Below are 21,184 nucleotides of genomic sequence, written 5' to 3'. Positions count from 1 at the left end.
TGGTGTATGTAACTGAGGACTCTTCCTGAATGGGGAGGAAATCCTCACAGTAATGAAAGCTGTTTAAGACCAGGTTACCTCCTTCTGGATCTCTTTTATGTAAAGCCTCAGAAAAGATTATAAATATACAACAGCTTGCTTTCTCCATCAAAGATTTTCAGTGGACACCTACATCTTTCACCTCATTAGCTTGAATTGCTAATTTAGTCCAGCAACTACAGCAGGTGACACAGGCAGGGAGATGCGAAGGTGCATCAGGACAAAAAGTGAATGTTTCATATCCTGCATCATCTGGCTCAGGTTGTGATGAATGTTAATGAGAAACCACCTCCTCCACAGGGCTGCAGTCTGCAGGTCCAGCATGCTGTGGGCACCAGCTCAGGAGGAAAGCTTTCTCCAGGGTTTATTTTGATGCAGTAGGAAGTGAGTTTATTCTTAGAAGAGACAGGTTACAGTTTGCCTGTACATGCAAAGAGATGCATGATCTGGGGCTCAGACGTACTTGCTAAGTGTTTTCCTACTACTCTGCCTCTCGGTTGGGTCTCCTAAAGCCTATTTCCTCCTGTATGCTATCCAGATCCGTGCCAGTCATATTTCCCATCCTTCTCAGGACAATGCTTCTGTCCAGAAAAAAAACCAAGCCCTCTACTTTCAACCTCCTGTCCCCCATCACAAATGCAGGGGTGCTTAATAATGACATGTTAGGAACAGGAAAAGCAGCTGTGTTAAACACATAGATCTCTTTCTCCAATATCAATGTCTCTGAAAATATAAGTATTAACAGATAACGAACTTTGTCTTTGCATTAAAGCTTTGTAAAATGTTCAGGATAGGTGAAGGTGGAGAAGCATCCAGATTAGACCCCAGACTTAACTTTCCCCTATGCTTCAGTCTGTGCAGAACCACTATTTTAGCTGCTCACACACTGTAGGGAGGTCTGGTAGCCCACCACTATTCAAACAGAAAAGCCATAAAGCCACAGCACAAACCCAACAACAAAGTGACAGCGTGTACAACTCCTCCCATCACACAAAATACACTGTGGCCACACATCTTGATGTTCTTAAAACTGTGCTGGCTGCTGTTTACGTTAAGTTTGCCAGCAAAGCTGCTATTATGATAGAAGGCAGAAAGTAACACTGCTGGAAGACTTATCTGTGAAGATTTATATTCTCCACACCTCAAGAGTGGCAGCCTAATGCTTCTTACAGTTCCAGAAGAATTTAATCAATGGAGGTGTTTCCATAAACAGTGTGTTATTTAAATGCATAAGAGTGTTTTATAGTCCGATTCTGCCTAAATGGACCAATTTATTTTAAACACAGAAATGTACCACTGGATGCTGACAACCCTGAGTAGCAGGAAGCTGCTAGGAAAAGCTATTGTCTACAGAGAAAACCACCCAGTATCTTTGACATACACACAACATAAATCCTGACAAAAAGTGGAGCTATTCTCTGTAGTACCTGCATTAGTTACCCTGTATCCTCACATTCTGGGGCATCTACTGATCCTACACCACCTATAGCTACCTCAGCTACATACCAGTAATACTTCATCAATTGTTAACACTAATGCAATCACATAAACCTGCTGTCATCCATATTCGTTCTGCTGTTCATGTTACAGCTTTTACATTCATTGCTTTAGGAGAAAAATTATAGGTTAATTAGCAGAGACAGAAAGTTTCCTGAGTCTTGGCAGCAACACTTCTCTGGTTCAGGTTTAAGTGTCAACCACTGGATGCCTCACAAAGCCACCAAGACCAATGAGCTTACTCTGAATCATTTTTCTAACAGGAAATTGCCAAGTTTGCATCTTAGCTCATTTAATTTGCTAATGAAATCCCATCTCCCCTCTAAAGGCAAAGTATCTTTTCCAAAGGACACAACCACGCTCAGCAGCACGGGCATGGCAAAAGCAAAATAAACCCCAAAGCACCCATTGTAAGAATTAAGCCTAAAAGTGTTTAATTTAAACATTCACAAAGTATTAAGAAGTTTTACCTGCACATTCAATTAGAGGGAGAGGCAACAGCATTATTAGAGCTCCTGATGCTCTACTGAATGGTGCCACCTGAACCAAAAGCCCACACCCCCAATTAGTTCTTCCACCCTCTCCAAAGCTGGTGCTCATGTCAACCCAAAAACCAGGCAGCCCAACTCACACCACTGTTGGCAGTCCTACATCCTCCAGTGTCGTTTTATTTGGTGCCTAAACGAGCAAGAGGCGCTTTAACATAGATCATGGGTCAGATGATAGTACTAGAGGAACCAGATTCTATTTCATTTGGATCTGATTGTTTGCAGAGTCTGAGGAAGGCGCTATGTTTATGTGCTTTATTATAAAATTACATTCTACTCTTTAAATCAAAGTGGAAACTTGGCATGAGTTTCTTTATCTCAAAACCTACAGCAAATAAAGCAGAAAAAAAAACCCCATCAAAAAAGCACTGTGCTGTTTATGAGCACTGTGTATTCTGTCTTGGAAGAATTAAGGAAATATGGTTTTGGATGTATTCACAGTTCAAGAGTTATTCCAGCTCTCCAGCACAACGGCAACGTCTGTTATTACAAATGATTGTCCATCTATAGTTCTTCAGCTACTTCCAAAGTTTTCCTGGAATAGTTTAACTGCAATCCATAAGTAATCTGTTAGCAATCGATTTATAAGTAAAATGTGTCGCGGAGCAATTTAGTATCTGTGGTTTCAGGCAATCACTTGAGTGCTTTCAAAATGCCTAACAGAATGTCACAGCGGCATTTTTAATGCTGCCTGGATATTTATATTGAGTGATGAGAAAAAAAAAGCTAAGGAAAGGAAAGAATTTAAGCAAACAGAATTACAGCTCAATTGACTAGAAACCAAAACTTCCCCTACAATACAAAATACTAGAATTTAAGACTGTTCTGCCTCTGAGCCTGAAAAATAATGATCTATCCAAGAATCACTTTCAAGGGTACTGGAAATTGTTTGCTAGAGATTTCTAAGACAATCCTGCCTGAAGTGTCATATTTTAATGTCCTACAAACATTTTTTACATTAAAAAGAAATAAAAGCAAAGCAAAAACTGGTGAAGAGACAAGATTTAAAAAAAAACAAACTAGGAGGAAGGGCTGGCTCCAAAGCCTGCAGTTAAAAAGCCCCAGACACCTAGGAAAGATAAATTCTCCTACTAATGCCTTGCAAGAAACCAGACCTGTGTGCACCTGGGTTTCATAGATACTGCTGTGTGTAGCCTGCAGAGATGAAAGCCATACCAGCACCAGTCATCACTTGCACTCAGGATGTCTGAATGCCTCCTCCAGAAGGCAGAGCTGCTCAACAAGCACTTCTGCCACATACTCGGCTTTGAATACTGATACGCAGCAGCACTTGAGTGTGTTTATGAAGTCTGAAGTCTAAGGAGGGGTTTCAAATAAAATTTAACTTTCCAATTGGAGATCTAGAGCTCTTGGAGCTTGTTCTGGAGCTCCCTCTTGAGGTTCGATACTACACTATATTAAAGACACTGCTAGATCCTCATAACTGATTCCACTCAAAACAAGAGTATGTTCTGGCAAATTATTATTATTAAAGGCATCTCCTCAAATTGCTACACACTGCTTCACAGAGACCACTACATGCTCTGGGAGTTAAGAGCGCTGAGATGGTGAGAAGATAAGCACATGTTAAGCACAGGAAGATAAACTGAAGAGGTGCTTTACCTACACACCTCTGGTAGCCAGTGCAGGAGCAGCAGAGAGAGAAAACCCTGTGTTACTGTGAATCACGAAATGGAACAGTACAGAGCCATGGTGAGAAACAGTCTCGTCTATTTGTCAAGAAACTGCAACTTAACTTGAATTATTTAAGGGTTTAACATGTCCCACTCTTTGGGGACCTTTTAGCTACTCTAAGCATCCATCCATCTCCTTGCTAGAGCTACTTTCTTCCACAAAACCAATGGCATCACTCCATTGTCTTTGTTGGCAGAAGCTGCTACACGGGCTGACAACTCCCTGGCTCTCAATGTGTCGAGTCAGAGTTTGCAAAGTTTGGAAAATTCTTTAAATGTGTTCTGCTGAAATTTCCCTCTTGAAAAGAGCATCTTTCCACAAGCTCTAGAGGGCCCCCACAAGGAAGAAGCTTGTGACACAGAAATTCCCAAGAAAGGCACTTTTCCAAACCCCCGATGAGAATTTTTTCCTTTCCCACAATAGCTGAAGGTTCAAAAATCAGACAGCCAAGGGAGTTTTTGGAAGCAGTTTAAGACCCAAAAGAACAAGCCTTGCCTACGATGGTCGTATTTTACCCTTGCTGAGCTCCCACTCAGCACTTTCCTCGGTCCTTGAACAAACATCCACGCTGGCCAGCTGAGTCATCTCTGACTAGCTTTGCTTCATCCTGCTGAGACTACCAACTCTGTGGGAATGGGTCTCTCTGAGAATCCATAACTGAGAAAAGATGCTCTTCCAGTCATACTTTTCCCTGCCCTCTGTAAAAAAAACACCCCTATTTTCCCAGGTCTAGCTGTAAAGTCTTCCACACGCTATAAGGGATCAAAGCCATGTCATTTTACATCTTAGCTCCTATGACAGGCCTTGTAGTTTTAGGACAGAATGGATTTCAACTTGAATGTCTCAGAACACCAAGGCTCAGTTGATTTGGTTGACTTAGTGATTAAAGTAACACTACAGAAACACAAGTCTGGAGAGATGCTATCTCCTCCCGCTCCACGCCTTGCTCTGCTTGAAACAGGCAAGATATTTGTCTTTTCCTAAAGGTAACCCTTAATTTGATGCATCAGTTCTGAAACAGACTTGCTGTTTTCAGATGCCAGGTTACAAGACATTACAATAGGTGTGATCCACAACCCATCAAAGCAGGTTGGGAACACACATCACAGCCCACACTGTGTTCTAAGTGAATTTCTAAAAGTTAAAAATGTTTTCTTACTTTTCATGGTGCCCTCCTCCTCTTCCTCTTCTGTGTTTATGACCATTGTACCCAACTGGGATTCCAAGGTGTCATCATGTTCTATCATTGTGTTGGCTCCATCGCTCATTGTGTTGACAGCTCTTATGGTACCAGTTTCATCTCCACTTGCCCTCACCATGGTACCTGAATCGGTTTCATCTTCTTCCTGTACAAGGATGACATAAATACATTTTTATTGATGGTGGTGAAGACCCATGAAGAGCATCAGTACTCAAGGACACTGGCAAGTCTTACTAATCCAGAGATTTTTACAAACACACACAGCAGCCAACATTTTATTCAATACACTTAGTTCTCTCCCTGTCATCTCCAAGCACGTAATAAAAAGTCTTCACACTCTTCTGCCAGTTTCATAAACAAGAGAACAAATGAATAATCAGCAAAAGCTTCTCAATGCACCTTGTATCTCACTGCTGACTTGGTGAGATCACTCATTGGGTCATTAGTGTTTCTATTCACGTTGCCAGTTTTAACAGTTGATCTACAATCCCTGTCTCAAGTGGTACAGCTCGCTGAGGAGTTGTTAAACAGCAACAGAGCTCAGGGTGGAGTGCACGTGGCACACTGAAGAAAAATGGTCACCTCTATTTTTTAGGAGTTTGTCTACATTTAGTTAGTTTTATTTGCTGGAAATTTCAGAAGCACTGCAGAAAAATGAACTGAATTTGAAAATCTTTCAAAGGGAATGAAATTATCCATGTCGAGTCATTGTTTTCAGATGAAAATTACTTCTTAACCTTTCCAGTTATCAGGTACTAATACTATAGAAGTTCAAATTATTGTTGTCAAAGCTCAAGAGACTGACTCTGCAGGAAAATACAAGCTCCTAAAACAACCTCTGGTAGGACAACTCCCTGGCAGAGTTACGTTAGCTAGAGGCAGGAGTTTCATTGGGTGGTGTGTGCTTCACTGAGTATATATTGACTGGGATTTCATGAAGAAAAAGGTCAAAAATTCCACACTCCATTTAGTTATTGGAAATGTGGCCCAGCTCCCCAATTGCAACAACAGAAATCACTCCCTAGGCTTACAGGAGAGTTTCCAGAATCTCCCCTTGGATGAAATGCTCATGGGTTTTGTATAAGGATGAAGTTCACAGCTTTTTATGTGTGACCATGGGCTTATTGATCTGTATTAGTGTTAGAGGAAAACACAGGTCTCACATCAAGCTGTAATACTCCATCTCAATATCACTGCAAGAAAGAAGTACACCCCTCCATGTTCTTGTGTTCCATGCATTTCATCTGTTCTGTCAAGGGTGTCTATGTAATTTACTTCCCAAGCTGAAAACCAACAGCAAGAGCAGGAGAAAACGATATGAGACGTTAATGGAGAAGAAGTAATTTTGTGTGGAGATGAGTGGGTGAGAGGAAGTAATTAATTTGTTAGCCACACATCATTTAACAAAGGACCACAGCAGAATTTTTCACAGCACTTGGAGGTGCTTGGTAACACTTTTCTGCTAGCAGACACGGAGTGGAGAAGCTTCAGGAAAACACAGACACTGATAAAGACCACTCAACTCCACTACTGAGACACCATCTCTCAGCAACGGGACTCCAGATCAGTCAGAAATGAAGAAGACAGGGTAGGGACAATACTCTTAGAGTCAACATCATGGCAACACGACCAGTAACGTTACTTCCACACTGAATAAACAGGCGGTCCTAAAGTGGAAAACAATGTCTTGAGCACAGATACTGTGGACCATGCTCTTCACATCTAACCTCTGCAAAGGACTGTTGCCCATTTCATTTATTCAGGTTGAAGCAGGCAGAGGCTAAAAAAAAACCCCACAACAAACCAGCTTTCAACATGCTTTCCATATTTACATGCTGTAAGCACGGAAATAAGGAGCCCAAACTTAAATTCACAGCAATCCCCTGAACACTTGCCATGCCCTCACCTCAGGCTTCTGTCGGTTGCTCTTGTGTTGTAGAAAGTTTCTATAAGGGGGGTTCTAAAGTACAACAATAGCAAAACAATGTAATGTATGATAGTGCATCATAGATGATATTATTATTTTATACTAGGAGAGCAGCCTAAGACCTGAATCTACAATGAAAAAAATCTCATTGCTGCATAAATAATAAATCTACAATAATAGTGGGAAATGTATAGAGTCTTTTTACATACACTACCTTATCCTAGGTACACTCTAAGCTAAACAGTAAGCCACACATGCTGGCTATCCTACTGAAATATAGGGACTGAGCAGGGACCAAGCACCAAGTCATAGAGAAGTAAACTCCAGATCTGAGTCAGTTCCAGGGGCGATTGGACAAAATGTTGTAAAACCAAAAAAAAAGCAGCTAAGCCTTATGAAAGGTGCAAGAGTTTGGACTTAGTACACTGTTGCTATTAAATACTCACTGAGTTTTCTTCATCATCGTGGTCTACTTCCCGCTGTTGCGCCTCTTGACGTTTCAGCTTGATGTCCATTGCTTCATTAATCAAGTCACGCAGAATCGACACTCCTTTGGCACTTTTAACAAAGGGATGCTGAGAAATATTTTGCAAACAAATTAGCACTGCATCCAAATCAACATGCAACAGTAAAACCCTGTTACTACGGCCTACTTCCAATCAAAATTAAGGTTTAACTCAATACATTAGTAAAACAAAAATCCAACACTCCTGTTTGGCACAGGAGGGAGACCTCCCACCCTCCGAACAAGATCATGCTCCAAAGGCACTACTGCTGGGAGAACTTGGGCCCATTCCCCTCCCACAGTCTTCTTTCTTTAACAGCTTAGCCATCAAGAAACAATGACACAGATCATCACCGTGCCTAGACCATTCTGAGCAGTTGCTTCTGTTTAGCCCAATTTTTAGTGTTTTAAGAGGCAGTTTCTTGGCAGTGCTGGTGAGAATTTGAAAGTAAACCAAACCAAACCAAACCAACCTCAAACCTCCAAAAACCAACCAAACAAAAAACAACACAGAGAAGACAAAGGAAGTTGAAGTCTGACTGCTTCTTAGAGAAGAACCGAAAAGCTGAAGTTAAGGCTTTTAAAATGAGATATTAAAGAGTAAAATCTGCAGTAAGCAGGAGCAGCAAGAAATGAAACTAATATCCCAACAACCATGCAAGCACTGCCTACCCTAGCAAGTCTTCTCTAGAGCTTACGTTGTGGTAAGAAAAGGCAGACCTGCAGCAGCTGCGTTGCGGTGGCACGCTGGTCCGGGCTCTTAATGAGACACTGCTTTACAAAGTCCTTAAAACTGTCTGACCAGAGCTCTGGTTTCCTGAATGTTGGAGGTGGATTGGTTGGAATCATGAAAATTGCCTGAAAATGAAAAAATATTCCGGATTTCCAAAGTTTAAAGCTGTCCAACAATACAACATAAGAGTTTGTGCATATATTATGTATAAATTTGCTCAGAGGGATCAAGCAGCAAAAAATGTGACTTTTCTCCCTGGGTGCTTACACTTCTGTCTGAGCCATTATGTGCCCCAAATAGTGTGGATCTGCCCTTTTTAAGTCTTAAAAATTTATGTCTGAATTAAAAAAAAAAGTAAGAAAGAGAGAGAGAAAGAAAGAGAAAGAGAGAGAGAGAAAGAGAAAGAGAGAGAGAGAAAGAGAAAGAGAGAGAGAGAAAGAGAAAGAGAGAGAGAGAAAGAGAAAGAGAGAGAGAAAGAGAAAGAGAGAGAGAGAAAGAGAGAGAGAGAAAGAGAAAGAGAGAGAGAGAAAGAGAGAGAGAGAAAGAGAAAGAGAGAGAGAGAAAGAGAAAGAGAGAGAGAGAGAGAGAAAGAGAAAGAGAGAGAGAGAAAGAGAAAGAGAGAGAGAGAGAGAAAGAGAAAGAGAGAAAGAGAGAGAGAAAGAAAGAGAAAACTTTGGATAATACAGCTGAAGCTATGTTTCTTCACACCCAGCACAGGGAGCTACAGCAGTGTCTTAACAGAAGATGATCGTAATTTCCCTTCCCATGCAGATTCTCCTTTCTCAAAGACCTGCTTTTCATTTAATCAACACCACAAAGAACTGACAGAAAACAAATAGTTTCTGCTGAATTAAAAGCAAGATGGCACATTGGTATGTTATTCTACCAGCTATAACAGCAAAGCCTTTCCATGCAGCCATACATTTTAAAAGGTCCCAGCCCTTACCCTCATAGGATGAATATCTGCGTAGGGCGGTTTGCCTTCAGCCATTTCTATTGCAGTGATTCCCAAGGACCAGATGTCTGCAACACAATTATACCCAATTTCTTGAATCACTTCTGGAGCCATCCAAAACGGGGTCCCTATAACCGTGTTCCGCTTTGCCATGGTGTCCTGAGAAGAAGAGCAGGATAAAGACGCAGACAAGGGCAACTGTATTAGCCACAAACATTCATTAATGAATTATCACCCCAATTATCTTCCACTTGTGCATGTGATTAGATTCATTAAGACTGGCATAAGAAGAGGAACTGAAATGTGCTTACAGAAGTCGCAAATATCCTGAAGAAAACAGCAAATGCTGTTGCAAAGCATTATGTGGATAGAACAGCTTCTACAGAGGAAGCGCCGCGCTAACCCGCTGCTGGTTTGGCCTCTTGGTACATCGATGTAAAATGCTAAAAACCAGTTCAGAACAATTTCTCAAAGTCTCCACAAGCACCTGAACTAAGTGTGCACTGCCATCTTGCTTTTACTTACTGTGAGCTGTCCTGCCACTCCAAAGTCTGCGAGCTTAGCATGGCCCTCGGTATTCAGCAAGATATTTCCAGCTTTGATGTCCCTGTGTATTTTCCTCATGAAATGCAGGTACTCAAGTCCTTTCAGCGTTGATTGCACTATCGTAGCAATTTCCTCCTCTGTGAGCTAAAGGGAAGAGGTACAGGCAGCCTGTCAGTTGCTGAGATGTAACACTATTGTGTTTCAGTCCTCGTTTTCCTGAGATTCACTAATTGCTATTTAATTGCCTTCATTAAAGGTTGTCAGGCTAACGCATTATGCCATACTCGCAGCATTATGTAGTAGGATTAGGTTACAAACAGCACATATACACACATACCATATCCCTTTCTCAACTGGTAATTCTTACCCTGCAATAACACAAGGAAAGCAAAGTCAAGCCTGGTAATCAGAGCCTGAGTTTTCAGGAAACCCAACAACCCAAAATCTGCCCCGCCAATGACACTATCCAGGTAACCAATCAATGTAATCAACGTTCTCATTTTCAGGGGAACAAAGGACCTGCATCTCGAGTTACAGCCAACAGTGGTGTCAGGCATTGAACATGGTGAGAATCACACCCAAACTGCTCAGCCACTGGACACCCCTACTTCCCACTGATACATTCAAAGGAGAAACGACGTACGGTTTTATTTCGTAATCGAATAATATCAGAGACGGATCCAGCGCCGCAGTACTCCATCACTATCCACAGGTCTGTGTTCTTAAAGTAGCTGCCGTAGTATTTCACCACGTGAGGACTAAGAAACGTGAAAAGAGGGGGAGAAAACAGAGAGTCAAACACCAGGAACCAGCATTACCGAATAAGTAGAATTCAGGACAGAGTCCTAACAAAGTTTTAGAAATTCAGAGCTGAGGTGCCACTGAAACCCTCATGAAAAGCATTCCAAAATGGTCTGAACTTGCACAGGGTAACTGCAGTCCTGCCAAGCCTCTTTCCCACAGCGATGCCCATCTGACCTGCCAGCAAGTCAGTTCAGGGAGTTAAACCGCCTGAAAATAAATCTTGTTGAAGGCTAATTGCTCCTTATTTCTATCTGGTTTAGCTCCCTGAACTGGATTACAACAAGGTCAGTGCTGTGGCAAGCAAGATAGCAGGACAAGGGAATGAGAAACAGACCATGGCCGTCCCTGAGAAAGCTGCTGCAGGGCATTTGCAACCAAATGGGAACGCTGAATAAGGTCCAGAGTTTGCTGGAAAGCAGCTGTAATGTTCATTAACAGGAATATTCCCCCATTTTGACATGCACCTACTTGTTGCTACACTTCAGTCCAGGATGTACATGAAGAATGCAGTCCAACCTAAGGCTGTCTCTCACAGTCAGCTACCCGGCTGCCCAAAAAGCAACCAAGCTAGTACAGTATACTGGGCAGAATAACCTTTTGTCCTCTGCAAAAGGTAAAGCACAAAACTAACAGACTGCTCCCAGTTGTGTGGGAACAGAGCTAAGGAGCAAACCAGCGCTTACGCTGCTCTCTGCTGAATGTCTTCTAAGGGAAAAAAGGTATAACTAGAAGTTGGTCACACTGCAGCACATCCCTTAATGCCTGCACAGAAAACAATCCTCCAGCGTTTCACTCCCTCTGCTGTTTGTAACTGTAAGGTCTCATTTTAGGCCTTACAATGTTAACATTTAATTTCTTTCAAGAAGGGGACACCCAGCAATGTTTCCAAGTCACACAGTAAGATTTTTTCACAATAGTTGTCACCTGCCACCAGCCACCTTCATTTATGGATGGTGAGAGTGAAGTGCAACAGAGCAAGTGATTGGGGTGATAAGTTTTGTATTGCTGCTGTAGTTTCTTTTATATGGTTTTCCATGCCTGAAGTCCACCAAACTGGTGTTTTTTAAGGCTAGATTCATAACCCCAGGTGAAATCAGTGTATTTTAAACTCTCAGCCTAGGAGACTTTGAGAGGAGGTCTTCTGCACCCGCAGGTTCCTCGCTAGCTACGTTAGGCCACCACCTTTCCCCATCAGAAACATGCAAAGACAATTGAGAGAGCCAACCATCAGCCCGCGGAGCTGCCAGCAAGCTATTCTGGGATGCTCAGCTCAGCAGACAGCTCGTACCGCACCACAGCCTGCACAGGCAGAACGGCCGGCAAGGACAACTCTGCCATCCAAGCAGAGGACAGCACCTAGATGATGCACATGCAAGAGCAGTCATGCATTAGTGGCTCTCATCCACGTGCCCCCCTGAAAACAAACAAACAAATCCCTCTTCTAACCGTTTTCTATGTCCATACCCGAGGTTGGTTGGAATTCACTGCCCCTTTTGGACACTGGAGCTGCTGTTGAGCACACAATCAAGTTACCACTGTTCAACAAGTGATGGCGCGTGGGGAGAACCGCAGTAACTGCTCACAGGCAGCAGAGTGCAAGGTTATTCAACGTAGCTTAACGCTCTCTGGGTGCAAGCTAAATTCTCGGTGTCTTACCTTTGCTTGGCTTAACACTACCCAAACGGCCAGTTAACATGACTCAGTTGATACGAGGTAACTTGATCGTACAAGTCCAGCCTTTTAAAAAACATTTAAGGCAACATCATGGCTTTTATTTGATAAAATGCCAGGTCACAGACAATGCTTTTCTTCACAGACTGATAATGGGTTTTGCAGTATCCGTTTACCTGTCACACTGCTGCATTATGGATATTTCCTTTATAATCTCTTGCAGGTCAGATTCCACAGGAACTTGTTTAATTGCAACAACTTGACCTGTTTCTTTATGGATGGCTTTGAACACGCTGCCATAGGAACTAGGAAACAAAATGTTAAACAAATATCAAACACAGTACCATTTTAAAAATGCAAATGTCATGGGTTTGCCTTGTGCAAGTGCAGACATCAGGTAAAAAATTAACTTCTCCTGAGAAAAATAATTTGTATTTTAATGTAAATAATCAGTCCACTAGCTTCTACACACTACAGTAATACAAGTAAGTTACAGCACACTGAGATGGTCAGAAAGGAGTGAGCCATGACCACACTGCTCACACCTTTGGAAGTGCCTTTTACATGAATCCAATGCACGTGTCCCCCTCTCTTCCCAGCACACAGCACCAGCTGAGCATCAGTAAGAACTACAGCTCTGGACAGAGAGCTTTGCTTCTTCTCCTCAGATCCTACCTGTCTTCTTTCCAGCCTCTTTACTCACAGAGCCAGGCAGATTTACAACTCATTTTTTACAAATGAACTGCTTCAGGCAGTAAACATCCCTCACCCAGCACTTCCATGCTGCTATGCCTTACCAAGCAGCACAATGCAATGCAAGTTCATTTCCAACACACAGATCTTCTGCAAGAGGTACCAGCGATGAACTACAAAACCTCTGGAGCTCCCACAGAACCCTATAAACTCCAGAGTTGCATTTTTCAACAACTCCCCACTGCTGAGTCGTAAAAAACTGGATCTTGGGAAATAAATCCTTTACTCTGTTACTAACCAAACAGTCACTATGCTTCGCAGTAAAAGGATCACAAGAAAGGGAGACATGAGAGACCACTGAACACATATCCACTATGTAGATTTGTTCTTAGAGAAACACACACTGGGCATGTTGGAATAGATCACATACCCTTCTCCAAGCTTCTCCAATACGTCAAAAACTTCTTCAGGCTGTTTGGTTAAACTGTCTTCATCTAACTTCTTCAGCTGCCTGTGTGTGAGAAGAGAGAAGTTATTACTCTCAGGTTTACAACAGAGGGGCTTTGTTGAAACAGAAAAACAAATAGCACTGCTTAAACGTCCACAAGGCTTAGAACAAAGCAAACTGATTATGAACTAAGGTTATTTAACCTGACCAAGAGACTGGATATTGTTAGCATTCAACAGTGAAAGAGGAAAGAACTGGGACTGTTCAGCCTTTAGAAAAGAAGACTGAGAGGGGATCAGATCAATGTTTATAAATATCTCAAGTGTGGGACACAAGGAGAAATAGGCAGCCTCTTTTCTATGGTCTGTGGGGACAGGACAAGGGGCAATGGCTTCAAGTTGGAGCACAGGAAGTTCCGCACCAATATGCAGCAGAGCTTCTTCATGGTGAGGGTGACAGAACCCTGGGACAGGCTGCCCAGGGGGGGTGTGGAGTCTCCTTCTCTGGAGATATTCCAGACCCTTCTGGATGCTGACCTGTGTGACCTGTCCTAGGGACCCTGCTTTGGCAGGGGGGTTGGACCCGATGAGCTCTGGAGGTCCCTTCCAACCCCTACAATTCTGTCATTCTGTGACAGAGAGAACAGCATTTGATCAGGCACAGAAATCTACAGTTCCTCTTGGTGGAAACGCATGTCGGGATCAACAGCACCACAGAGTCTCGCAGCCACTGAACGTAACTGCTAAAGTTCAGCATGGTATACGGAAGGATATGTACTAAGGCCGTGCAAAGGGGAACACCGCCTTCCCTGACGCCTCAGGGTACATGTGGAATACATCTGTTGGGAGGAGGGAGGCAATACTGATCTCACTTGTGCCTTTTTAACATCAGAAGCTCAGATATTGACTTTGTGGGCCTGGACATACACTAGGAAAAGTTTAAATGGGGGTATTCTGAATGCACTGCTAATAGGAGTCTGCTGGGACACTTCCTAGGGCAAACCCCACACCATGTACTGTGATCCTCAGTTTCACCCCCCTACAGCTTTCAGGGGGATTCTGAATGCAATACAACCAGACCAACTGCATCTGGTTCTGCTCACCTCTACCACAGCGGAGAGACGTTTACCAAGAAGCCCCCTGCAATAGCTAAGAACTACATGAAGATAAAGTTCTGGAAACAAGGTATTTTACTCTCAAACAAGCAGCCCCCAAACAAGTGCTCCTTCCTATTCACACAAACAAAACAAACAAAAAAGAAAAATCTGAAACAACAACAACAACAAAAAACCCACCACAAAAACCACCCAATCAACCCCCCTCCAAACTCCTCAGACCAGCTCATACAAGTTTCTGAAACACAAGTTATTAGCCCAGAGTTTTCAGACCTGAACCAGTGAGCAGCATTTAAAATGAAAGGTGCGTGTGGTCTCCTGCAACTGCAACTTACTACTGAAAGCTCTTTCTGCTGCTGTTACAGATCCCGACTCCAGCCACAAACAGGCCAATTTTAATACTAAACACCTAATTTCCCCCCCTCAATTTCTTCAGAAACAGAGCAAGAAATCACTCATTGATCCCCGGGTATTATGTTTATGCACAAAAGCGGCACAGGAGGAGCGGCTCACGCATGGAGCACATACAATGGCTTCCTGAAGCAAAGGAAACATTCTAAACCAGCAGACTCAGGAAGTGGTGAAATACTGAAAGTAGTCACCAGCTTCCCTGCGATGATAAGCGTGAACCAACAGAATGTTACTCGTCCCTGTGAAAAGAAGGAGCCAGGAGAGCGTGGGAAGAGCAGAAAAGGCGGAGGGGGGAATGATAAACGTGTAAGTGACCACACAAGCTGCCATTTCCGAGGAGCTCAAAGAGCGGGGATGCGAGGGCCACCTTCACTTCAGCAAGGAGGCCTAAACTGTGTTTTTGGGGGAAGCTTTTCACGTGCCCAAACGCAGTAACTGTGGGATAACTACAGCATTCGCACCCAACTACCTCACTGCTGCTACAACCCACCGTTACCCTGCACACCCCAGCTCCTCCAGCTGTCAGACACACTCTGCCTCTTACTGAGTCTTGCAACTACGTGGGCGGAATGGCAGCACAAACCCACCCCCCCACCCCCCGAAACCTGTTACTCGGGCCCACTCCGAATCCCCCTCCACGGCCATGAACAGAACAAAGCCGGGCGCTTTTCTTTGGTGGGGTTTTGTAATGTAACGAAAGATGCCTTATGAAGACTAAGCCCAAAGATGCTGCATGTCACCAGCGCCCCGGGCCGGCGGCTTCCGCCGAGCGCTGCCAGCAGCGGCTGCGAGCCGGCGATAGGGCTCTGCCTGCCCGCCGCTCCGCTCGGCGCTCACAGATAGGCGGCTGCCGGCTCCGTTCCGAGGGCGCCCCGGAACCCCTCGATGAGCCGGGGGGAACCGCGCCCGGCCGGGGCGGCGGGAAGTGCCCGCACGGCCCCGGACCCACCCGAACCGAGACGAGAGAAGTTGTTACGGGGGCTCTGCCATCCCGCTGGCGCGGGACGGCACCCCCCGGGGTCCAGCCTCGTTAATCCCAGCAGGTTTCGGTTAAAGCCATTTCCGCCCCCCCCCCCCCCCCCCCCCGAGCTCGGCGCTATCACACCCCGGGCCCTGCCCCAGTTGAAGCGGTTCCCGCCTCCGGCCGGCAGCTCGCTGCGCCGCGCACCTGCAGAGCCCCGGCGGGCAGGAGCTCCGCGCGGCCGCCCCGCCAGCGCCAGGCCCCGCACAGGCACCCTCCGGCACGGGACGCGGCGCCACAAGAAGGCCGCGGTACCCACACGGCCCGGCCGGCAGCGTTCGCGGTCCCCAGAGGGTCGCACCCCCCCCCACCCCCTGCCCGCTTACCGGCGCGGGTTCCGCAGCTGCACCGTCTCCATGGCGCTGTGGGGCGGCGGCCTGCCCGTCCGTCCGTCAACCGATGGGTCACTCCCTCACTGCTCCATAGCCGCCCGCCGCGCCGCCGCTTCCGCCCGCCGCCGGAAACCTGCCGGGAGCCCCCGCCCCGGCCGAGAAGGGAGGGGCCTTTCTTGGTCCCAGCCCTGGCCCCGGCCCGGCGCGGGCGGCGCGATGGCGGCATCGTCCAGCGCCAGCCCCAGCGCCCTGCGTCGGGCCGGCAATGAAGAGTTCCGCCGCGGGCAGTACGGGCCGGCCGCCGAGCTCTACTCCCGCGCCTTGGCGCAGCTGGAGGCCGCAGGTACGGACCGGACCGGGCCGCGGCGGGGGGGTGGGTGGGGGGGGTGAGATGGGGAGGCGGGCGGGCGGACCCCGGGTGAACTCCTCTCCCCGTTGTGTCCCGGCCCAGGGGAGGCCTCCGCCGAGGAGCGGAGCGTGCTGCTCGCCAACCGCGCCGCCTGCTACCTCAAGGACGGTGCCCTCGGCCTCTGCGTCGCCGACTGCAGCGGGTGAGTGGCGGCGGGGCGGGGACGTGGGGGGTGTGTGGGGTGGCGGGGCCGGGGCACCCGTTCGCTTGCTCTCCCCTTGTTGGCTCGGGGCGGGAGGCGAGGCCACGCAGCCCCAGAGCAACGCCGGCCGCGTCCGAGGCCGGGGCTCGGCTCCCTGCCCGAGGCCGCCCGCAGCCAGGCCGCGCTCACGCCGCCCCGGGCTCGCTCTCTCCCCTCTGCTGCAGGGCCCTCGACCTGGTCCCTTTCGGGATCAAACCCCTCCTCAGGCGGGCCGCGGCCTACGAGGTCCTGGAGAGGTACCAGCTGGCCTATGTGGACTACAAGACCGTGCTGCAGGTGGACTGCTCGGTGCAGGCGGCTCAGGACGGTGTGAACAGGTAATGCGGCACAGTGCCCTCGGCGGGCGATGCCCAAAGGCTTGGGAGAACGGCAGCTTGGTTAGCTGCTGCTGCGAGCCTTGCCTTGTTCCTGCAGCCCTGTCAGGAGCCAGCTGGGGCCTGGGACGTGAGTGAAGCAGCCGCACACAACTTCTGATGCTTAGTGTGAGGCGCAGGTTTGGCTGTGCTGCCTTGGTCTGCTGGTGACTCCCTTAGCTCCTTTCAGAGGGCTGGGAGTGAATTCTCCAGGACTGTTTCTGCTTTGTTCAGGGCCCGGTTTAAAACAAATAATAAACTACAGGCTCCAATGCCTTACGTGTTAAACCTCCCCATTCTGACTGGGTTTACAGGTGGCAACAGTCCTTTTCTTTTCCTGGAGCTGGCAGCTTCACTTCACTGCTTGCCAGGCTGAGTGACCCGCACATCTCTTGCTCGCCTGAGCACTGACCGTCCCAGCTCTGATCCTGTGGTATTTTTAGCCCCGAAGAAGCTCCTTTTATTAATGTCCTGTCTGTAGAAGGAGCCGGGTGTAGATCATGCAGGGAGGTTTGTGGAGAGACACTGCCCTCAGTACATGAGCCGGGTTAAAAAGTGACCTTGTTGGGTGCTGCATGGCCCATCCGGTCAACAGCCGGGGTGACTGCCAGCTGCCTCTTCCAGGATGACTAAAGCCCTGCTGGAGAAGGATGGTGTGAACTGGCGCCAGAAGCTCCCGCCAATCCCCACAGTCCCTGTCTCTGCACAGACAAGGTGGAGCGTTCCTTCTGCTGGATCCCCCAAGGCAAACACTCCTCCTGCAGCTGCACCACGGGCAGAACCAGGTGAGAGCATGCCCCAGGCTGGGCACAGAGCCCTGTTGCTCAGAAGGGCGATGAACAAGGCAGCCGCCGTGCCTGCTTGGCCTGTCTGCAGCTGGGGCTGAGTTCTGCCACAGTCTCTTTGGTTCATTCTGGATCCTTTGATGTCTGTGTGTCTCATCTCTGGTGTGAGGATATTTGCTTTCTGAGAGGCTGTGCAGATCTTGCCGGTTTTATAGCGTTCTGTATTCTTTCATGCTGTTTCCAGACCAGACTGTTGCTGCCACAGAGAGAGCTCGAACTCTGAAGGAAGAAGGAAATGAACTTGTAAAGAAAGGAAACCATAAAAAAGCAGTTGAGAAGTACAGTGAGAGTTTAAAGCTCAACCAGGAATGTGCAACTTACACCAACAGGTACTGCTCAGCTCTTTGCCCAGGAATTTCTTGGGCCTGTATAAAATCCACCATGGTGCTTCTATCAGAGCTGCCTCAGGTTTGCTCCCAAAACCGTGAACACAAACAAATCACCCACACATATTTGCCCCAGGTGCAGTCTTCCCTGTAGTTTGCATAATGTTCTTTGATTGAGTACTGCAAAAACTCTTGGAGACACTCAGCTTGGGGCTGCTAAGGGCTTTCCCCCTTTAGTGCTTGGCTGCCAGGATGGTGGTATTTTGAGTAGTGTCTGCCCCCCTATGAGCCCCAAATTGCAGACTGCTTATACTTAGAAGACTCAAAGTACTTCTAAGGCATCTGCCACAAGCAGAACGTGTTCTGGGCTGGTGTTGCTCGGATCCCACATGCAGGGTTGTTGCTTTGCAGCAGGTTGCTCTAAAAATCCTTTTCTCTTTTTCAGTCTGGGAAAAACTGTTTCCATTTCCTCCCCTTAAAACTGAAACAAACTTGAGCTCCAAAGTAATGTTATGTAACAAATGAGAATAAAGACTGGTTGGGGGCCCAGCTTTGTGCTGCGCAGGGGCTGGCTGAGATCTGCTGTGTGTATCTCAGCAGTGGAGGCCTCTAACCAGGTGCCTGTATTGCAGAGCGCTCTGTTACCTGACCCTGAAGCAATACAAGGAAGCAGTACAGGACTGCACAGAGGCTCTGAAGTTAGATCCTAAAAACGTTAAGGCACTCTACAGGCGTGCTCAAGCATCTAAAGAACTGAAGGTAAGCTAGGGGTTTTTGAGTAGTTTCAGACTAGGACTAGAAACCTGTCAATGTGTGATCAGGGCAAGAGATGCTGTTTGGAACTTGGTTCTGTACTAGGCAACGTCTACTGAGACCTGTGTGGCCTGGCTGGGGGTGCAGGGGGGGGTTGGATTTTCTTCACCATCTCTGTTTGCTGGTTGGACATTGTGAGTTTCTCAGCACCAGGTCATTTTTCTGGAGATGCTGGAAGCAGCCACATGTTGTGTCTAGCCTTCATCTTACTGTTCCTGGTGAGAGATTCTCTAAGTGATAGTGGAAGTTTTATTGAATTGATGCTGGACTCAGAACATCCCTGAGTTATGAAACTGTGTTCTCAGCCCTACTTTAAGCATGTTTTAGAACAACTTGTGTTGATGTCAGTGCTTATACAATTACACAGAGAGAAGCACAGGCTTAGTTGTGTTGTGGGGCAGTAATTCTGCACCAAGAGCCTTAGGCTGCACTTTCAATGTACTAACACTTAAAAAAATACTCTCCTTCTAGGATTACAAATCAAGTATTGCTGATATCAAGAGCTTGTTGAAAACCGAACCAAAGAACACAGCTGCACTGAGGTTGCTGCAAGAACTGAACAGAGCCTAGGGTAACCAAGCAACAAGGGAAGCTTTGTTTTCCACTGCAGGAGAAGGCGTTTTCCCTTCTGATGTTGTTACAGGGACCAATCTGTCTGCAGGATCAGTATTGAAATCTCTCTCCTGCTGCTGCTGAGATCCAACAGGTTCCGTACCAGCACACGATCTGTATCCAACTGTATTACCTGGCTCTATAATCATTCAGAGTTTTCATGCCCTTCCCTCAGAGGCACAGAGGTTAACTTCCCTGGTTGAAGTCAACTTGCCTGTAGCTGCCAGCCTCAGGGACCCTTTCTACATTGGCTAAGATGCATGTGAAGTGGCTGTTCTCTTTCTGAAGAGCTGCAGAGATTAACTGTTCTTTGTCCTCACGCAGGTGACAGTTTTGCTGTGTTTGTGCTGCTCTTAATTTAAAGGTTGCTGCAGGAACCACTCCCCTGGCCCTGGCACCACGTCCTGCTCTTACAAGAGGGGCATAGGGCTGAGTGTGTTCCCTCTCCCACTTGATGCCTGCTGGCCCTCAGCTGAGTTCTCGTTGCTTAGTGGGGCTGGACAGATGTTTACAGTAGCAGCTTTCTTTACTTTTGATTATTCTGCACATTTAAGACAACTGCAGCAAGTTAAGCCTGCCTGTTACACTGTGCACTACTCCTTTCAGATGCTGGGTGCTTGGGAGTTTTGTATTTGTTTTTTTGTGGGGTTTTCTTTTGTTTTTTAAAAACCACTTGAGCTCCTCTGTGCCTTTTGGAGCAGTTTACTAGCGGTTGTTACAAGGAGGAGGATAGGTAGTAGCATCCCAGCTGAGGGCTGGCTTACTACTTCAATGCATGTTTTTTTCTTACCTGGTATCAGTGGCACTGACTTAAGGGGAAGTAGAGGGATCCTTGGAATTGCTCTATGAACCATTAAAAGCAGTTCTCATTAAAGCCATGTTTATTTTCACTGTAGAGCTGTGTTTTTTTCCATGACAGAGGGTATAGGGGAACTGGAAGACTGTTTAACCCCTCCATAGTGTCTGCCCTTTTTGCCAGAGGACTTCAAGCACTGCTGCACAGGGCCTTGCTCCATCATGTACCTCAGGGCCCCTAACCAGTGCTCAGCCTTGCACACTGGGCCTGAGCTAGAAAGTTAGAATGCTGGCCAGCACTAGACCTGGGCTGCCTCACAGTACAGACCAGGAGACAGAAACCAGCCTCTAAGTCAGGGTTCAAATACCTGTTTCCCACCCTACTCCTCAGCACAGTCAGGGTTTCAGGCAGGTACCCCACTGAACTGAGTTTAGAGAGCAGACAATCACTTTGATGCCATTAAAGACAAAGACTGCTGATCTAAGCCTGGCTTTAAGTAGCTTTTTGTATGTCCCAGGGCTGCACTCCATCAGCTGGAGTGGCCAGGGCCTGGAACAACTCCTCACCCAGGGGCACAAATTGCTCCCTTCACTCCCCTCCCAGGCCTGAGTGCCACAGCTCCACTCATCCTGCAGCCAGCACCTGCCCAGGCTGTTGGCAGGAAAGTGTGATGCACAGGCCCAGAGTA

The 21,184-nt window shown here is 46.7% G+C and overlaps 2 protein-coding genes across 2 annotated transcripts in view; one reads left to right on the top strand and one right to left on the bottom strand.

The window, feature by feature from the left end:
- Positions 1–16,233, bottom strand: part of STK4 (serine/threonine kinase 4) — a gene marked incomplete at its 3' end in the record, with an annotated part of 43,866 nt that extends 27,633 nt beyond the window's left edge. Inside the window, exons 1-10 of the mRNA XM_084271518.1 lie at positions 16,135–16,233; positions 13,245–13,325; positions 12,298–12,426; positions 10,290–10,404; positions 9,626–9,790; positions 9,092–9,259; positions 8,133–8,270; positions 7,354–7,482; positions 6,887–6,940; positions 4,939–5,125 (exon numbers count right to left, since the gene is read on the bottom strand). Of these exons, the coding sequence (XP_084127644.1) occupies positions 4,939–5,125; positions 6,887–6,940; positions 7,354–7,482; positions 8,133–8,270; positions 9,092–9,259; positions 9,626–9,790; positions 10,290–10,404; positions 12,298–12,426; positions 13,245–13,325; positions 16,135–16,166 (1,198 nt within the window). The 5' untranslated portion in view covers positions 16,167–16,233. The remainder of the gene's footprint in view (positions 1–4,938; positions 5,126–6,886; positions 6,941–7,353; positions 7,483–8,132; positions 8,271–9,091; positions 9,260–9,625; positions 9,791–10,289; positions 10,405–12,297; positions 12,427–13,244; positions 13,326–16,134) is intronic.
- Positions 16,234–16,251: 18 nt separating this feature from the next.
- TOMM34 (translocase of outer mitochondrial membrane 34) lies at positions 16,252–20,595 on the top strand. Its single transcript, XM_084271565.1, has 7 exons — positions 16,252–16,483; positions 16,592–16,691; positions 16,916–17,068; positions 17,729–17,889; positions 18,134–18,278; positions 18,908–19,034; positions 19,560–20,595. Exons 1-7 carry the CDS (start codon positions 16,357–16,359, stop codon positions 19,656–19,658), a joined length of 912 nt encoding a protein of 303 aa, XP_084127691.1. The 5' UTR covers positions 16,252–16,356; the 3' UTR covers positions 19,659–20,595.
- The last annotated feature ends 589 nt before the right edge of the window (positions 20,596–21,184 follow it).

The sequence above is a fragment of the Gallinula chloropus genome, assembly GCF_964237585.1.
Source record: "Gallinula chloropus genome assembly, chromosome: 16".
NCBI lineage: Eukaryota > Metazoa > Chordata > Aves > Gruiformes > Rallidae > Gallinula > Gallinula chloropus.
The sequence above is the reverse complement of the archived record's forward strand: the minus strand, read 5'-3'. Positions and strand labels throughout refer to the sequence as shown.

Coding starts and splice junctions, on each gene's coding strand:
- TOMM34 (XM_084271565.1), top strand. CDS start 16,357: ATGGCGGCATCGTCCAGCGCCAGCCCCAGCGCCCTGCGTCGGGCCGGC. Junction 16,484..16,591: donor GGCGCAGCTGGAGGCCGCAG/GTACGGACCGGA, acceptor GTCCCGGCCCAG/GGGAGGCCTCCGCCGAGGAG. Junction 19,035..19,559: donor AAGCATCTAAAGAACTGAAG/GTAAGCTAGGGG, acceptor CTCTCCTTCTAG/GATTACAAATCAAGTATTGC.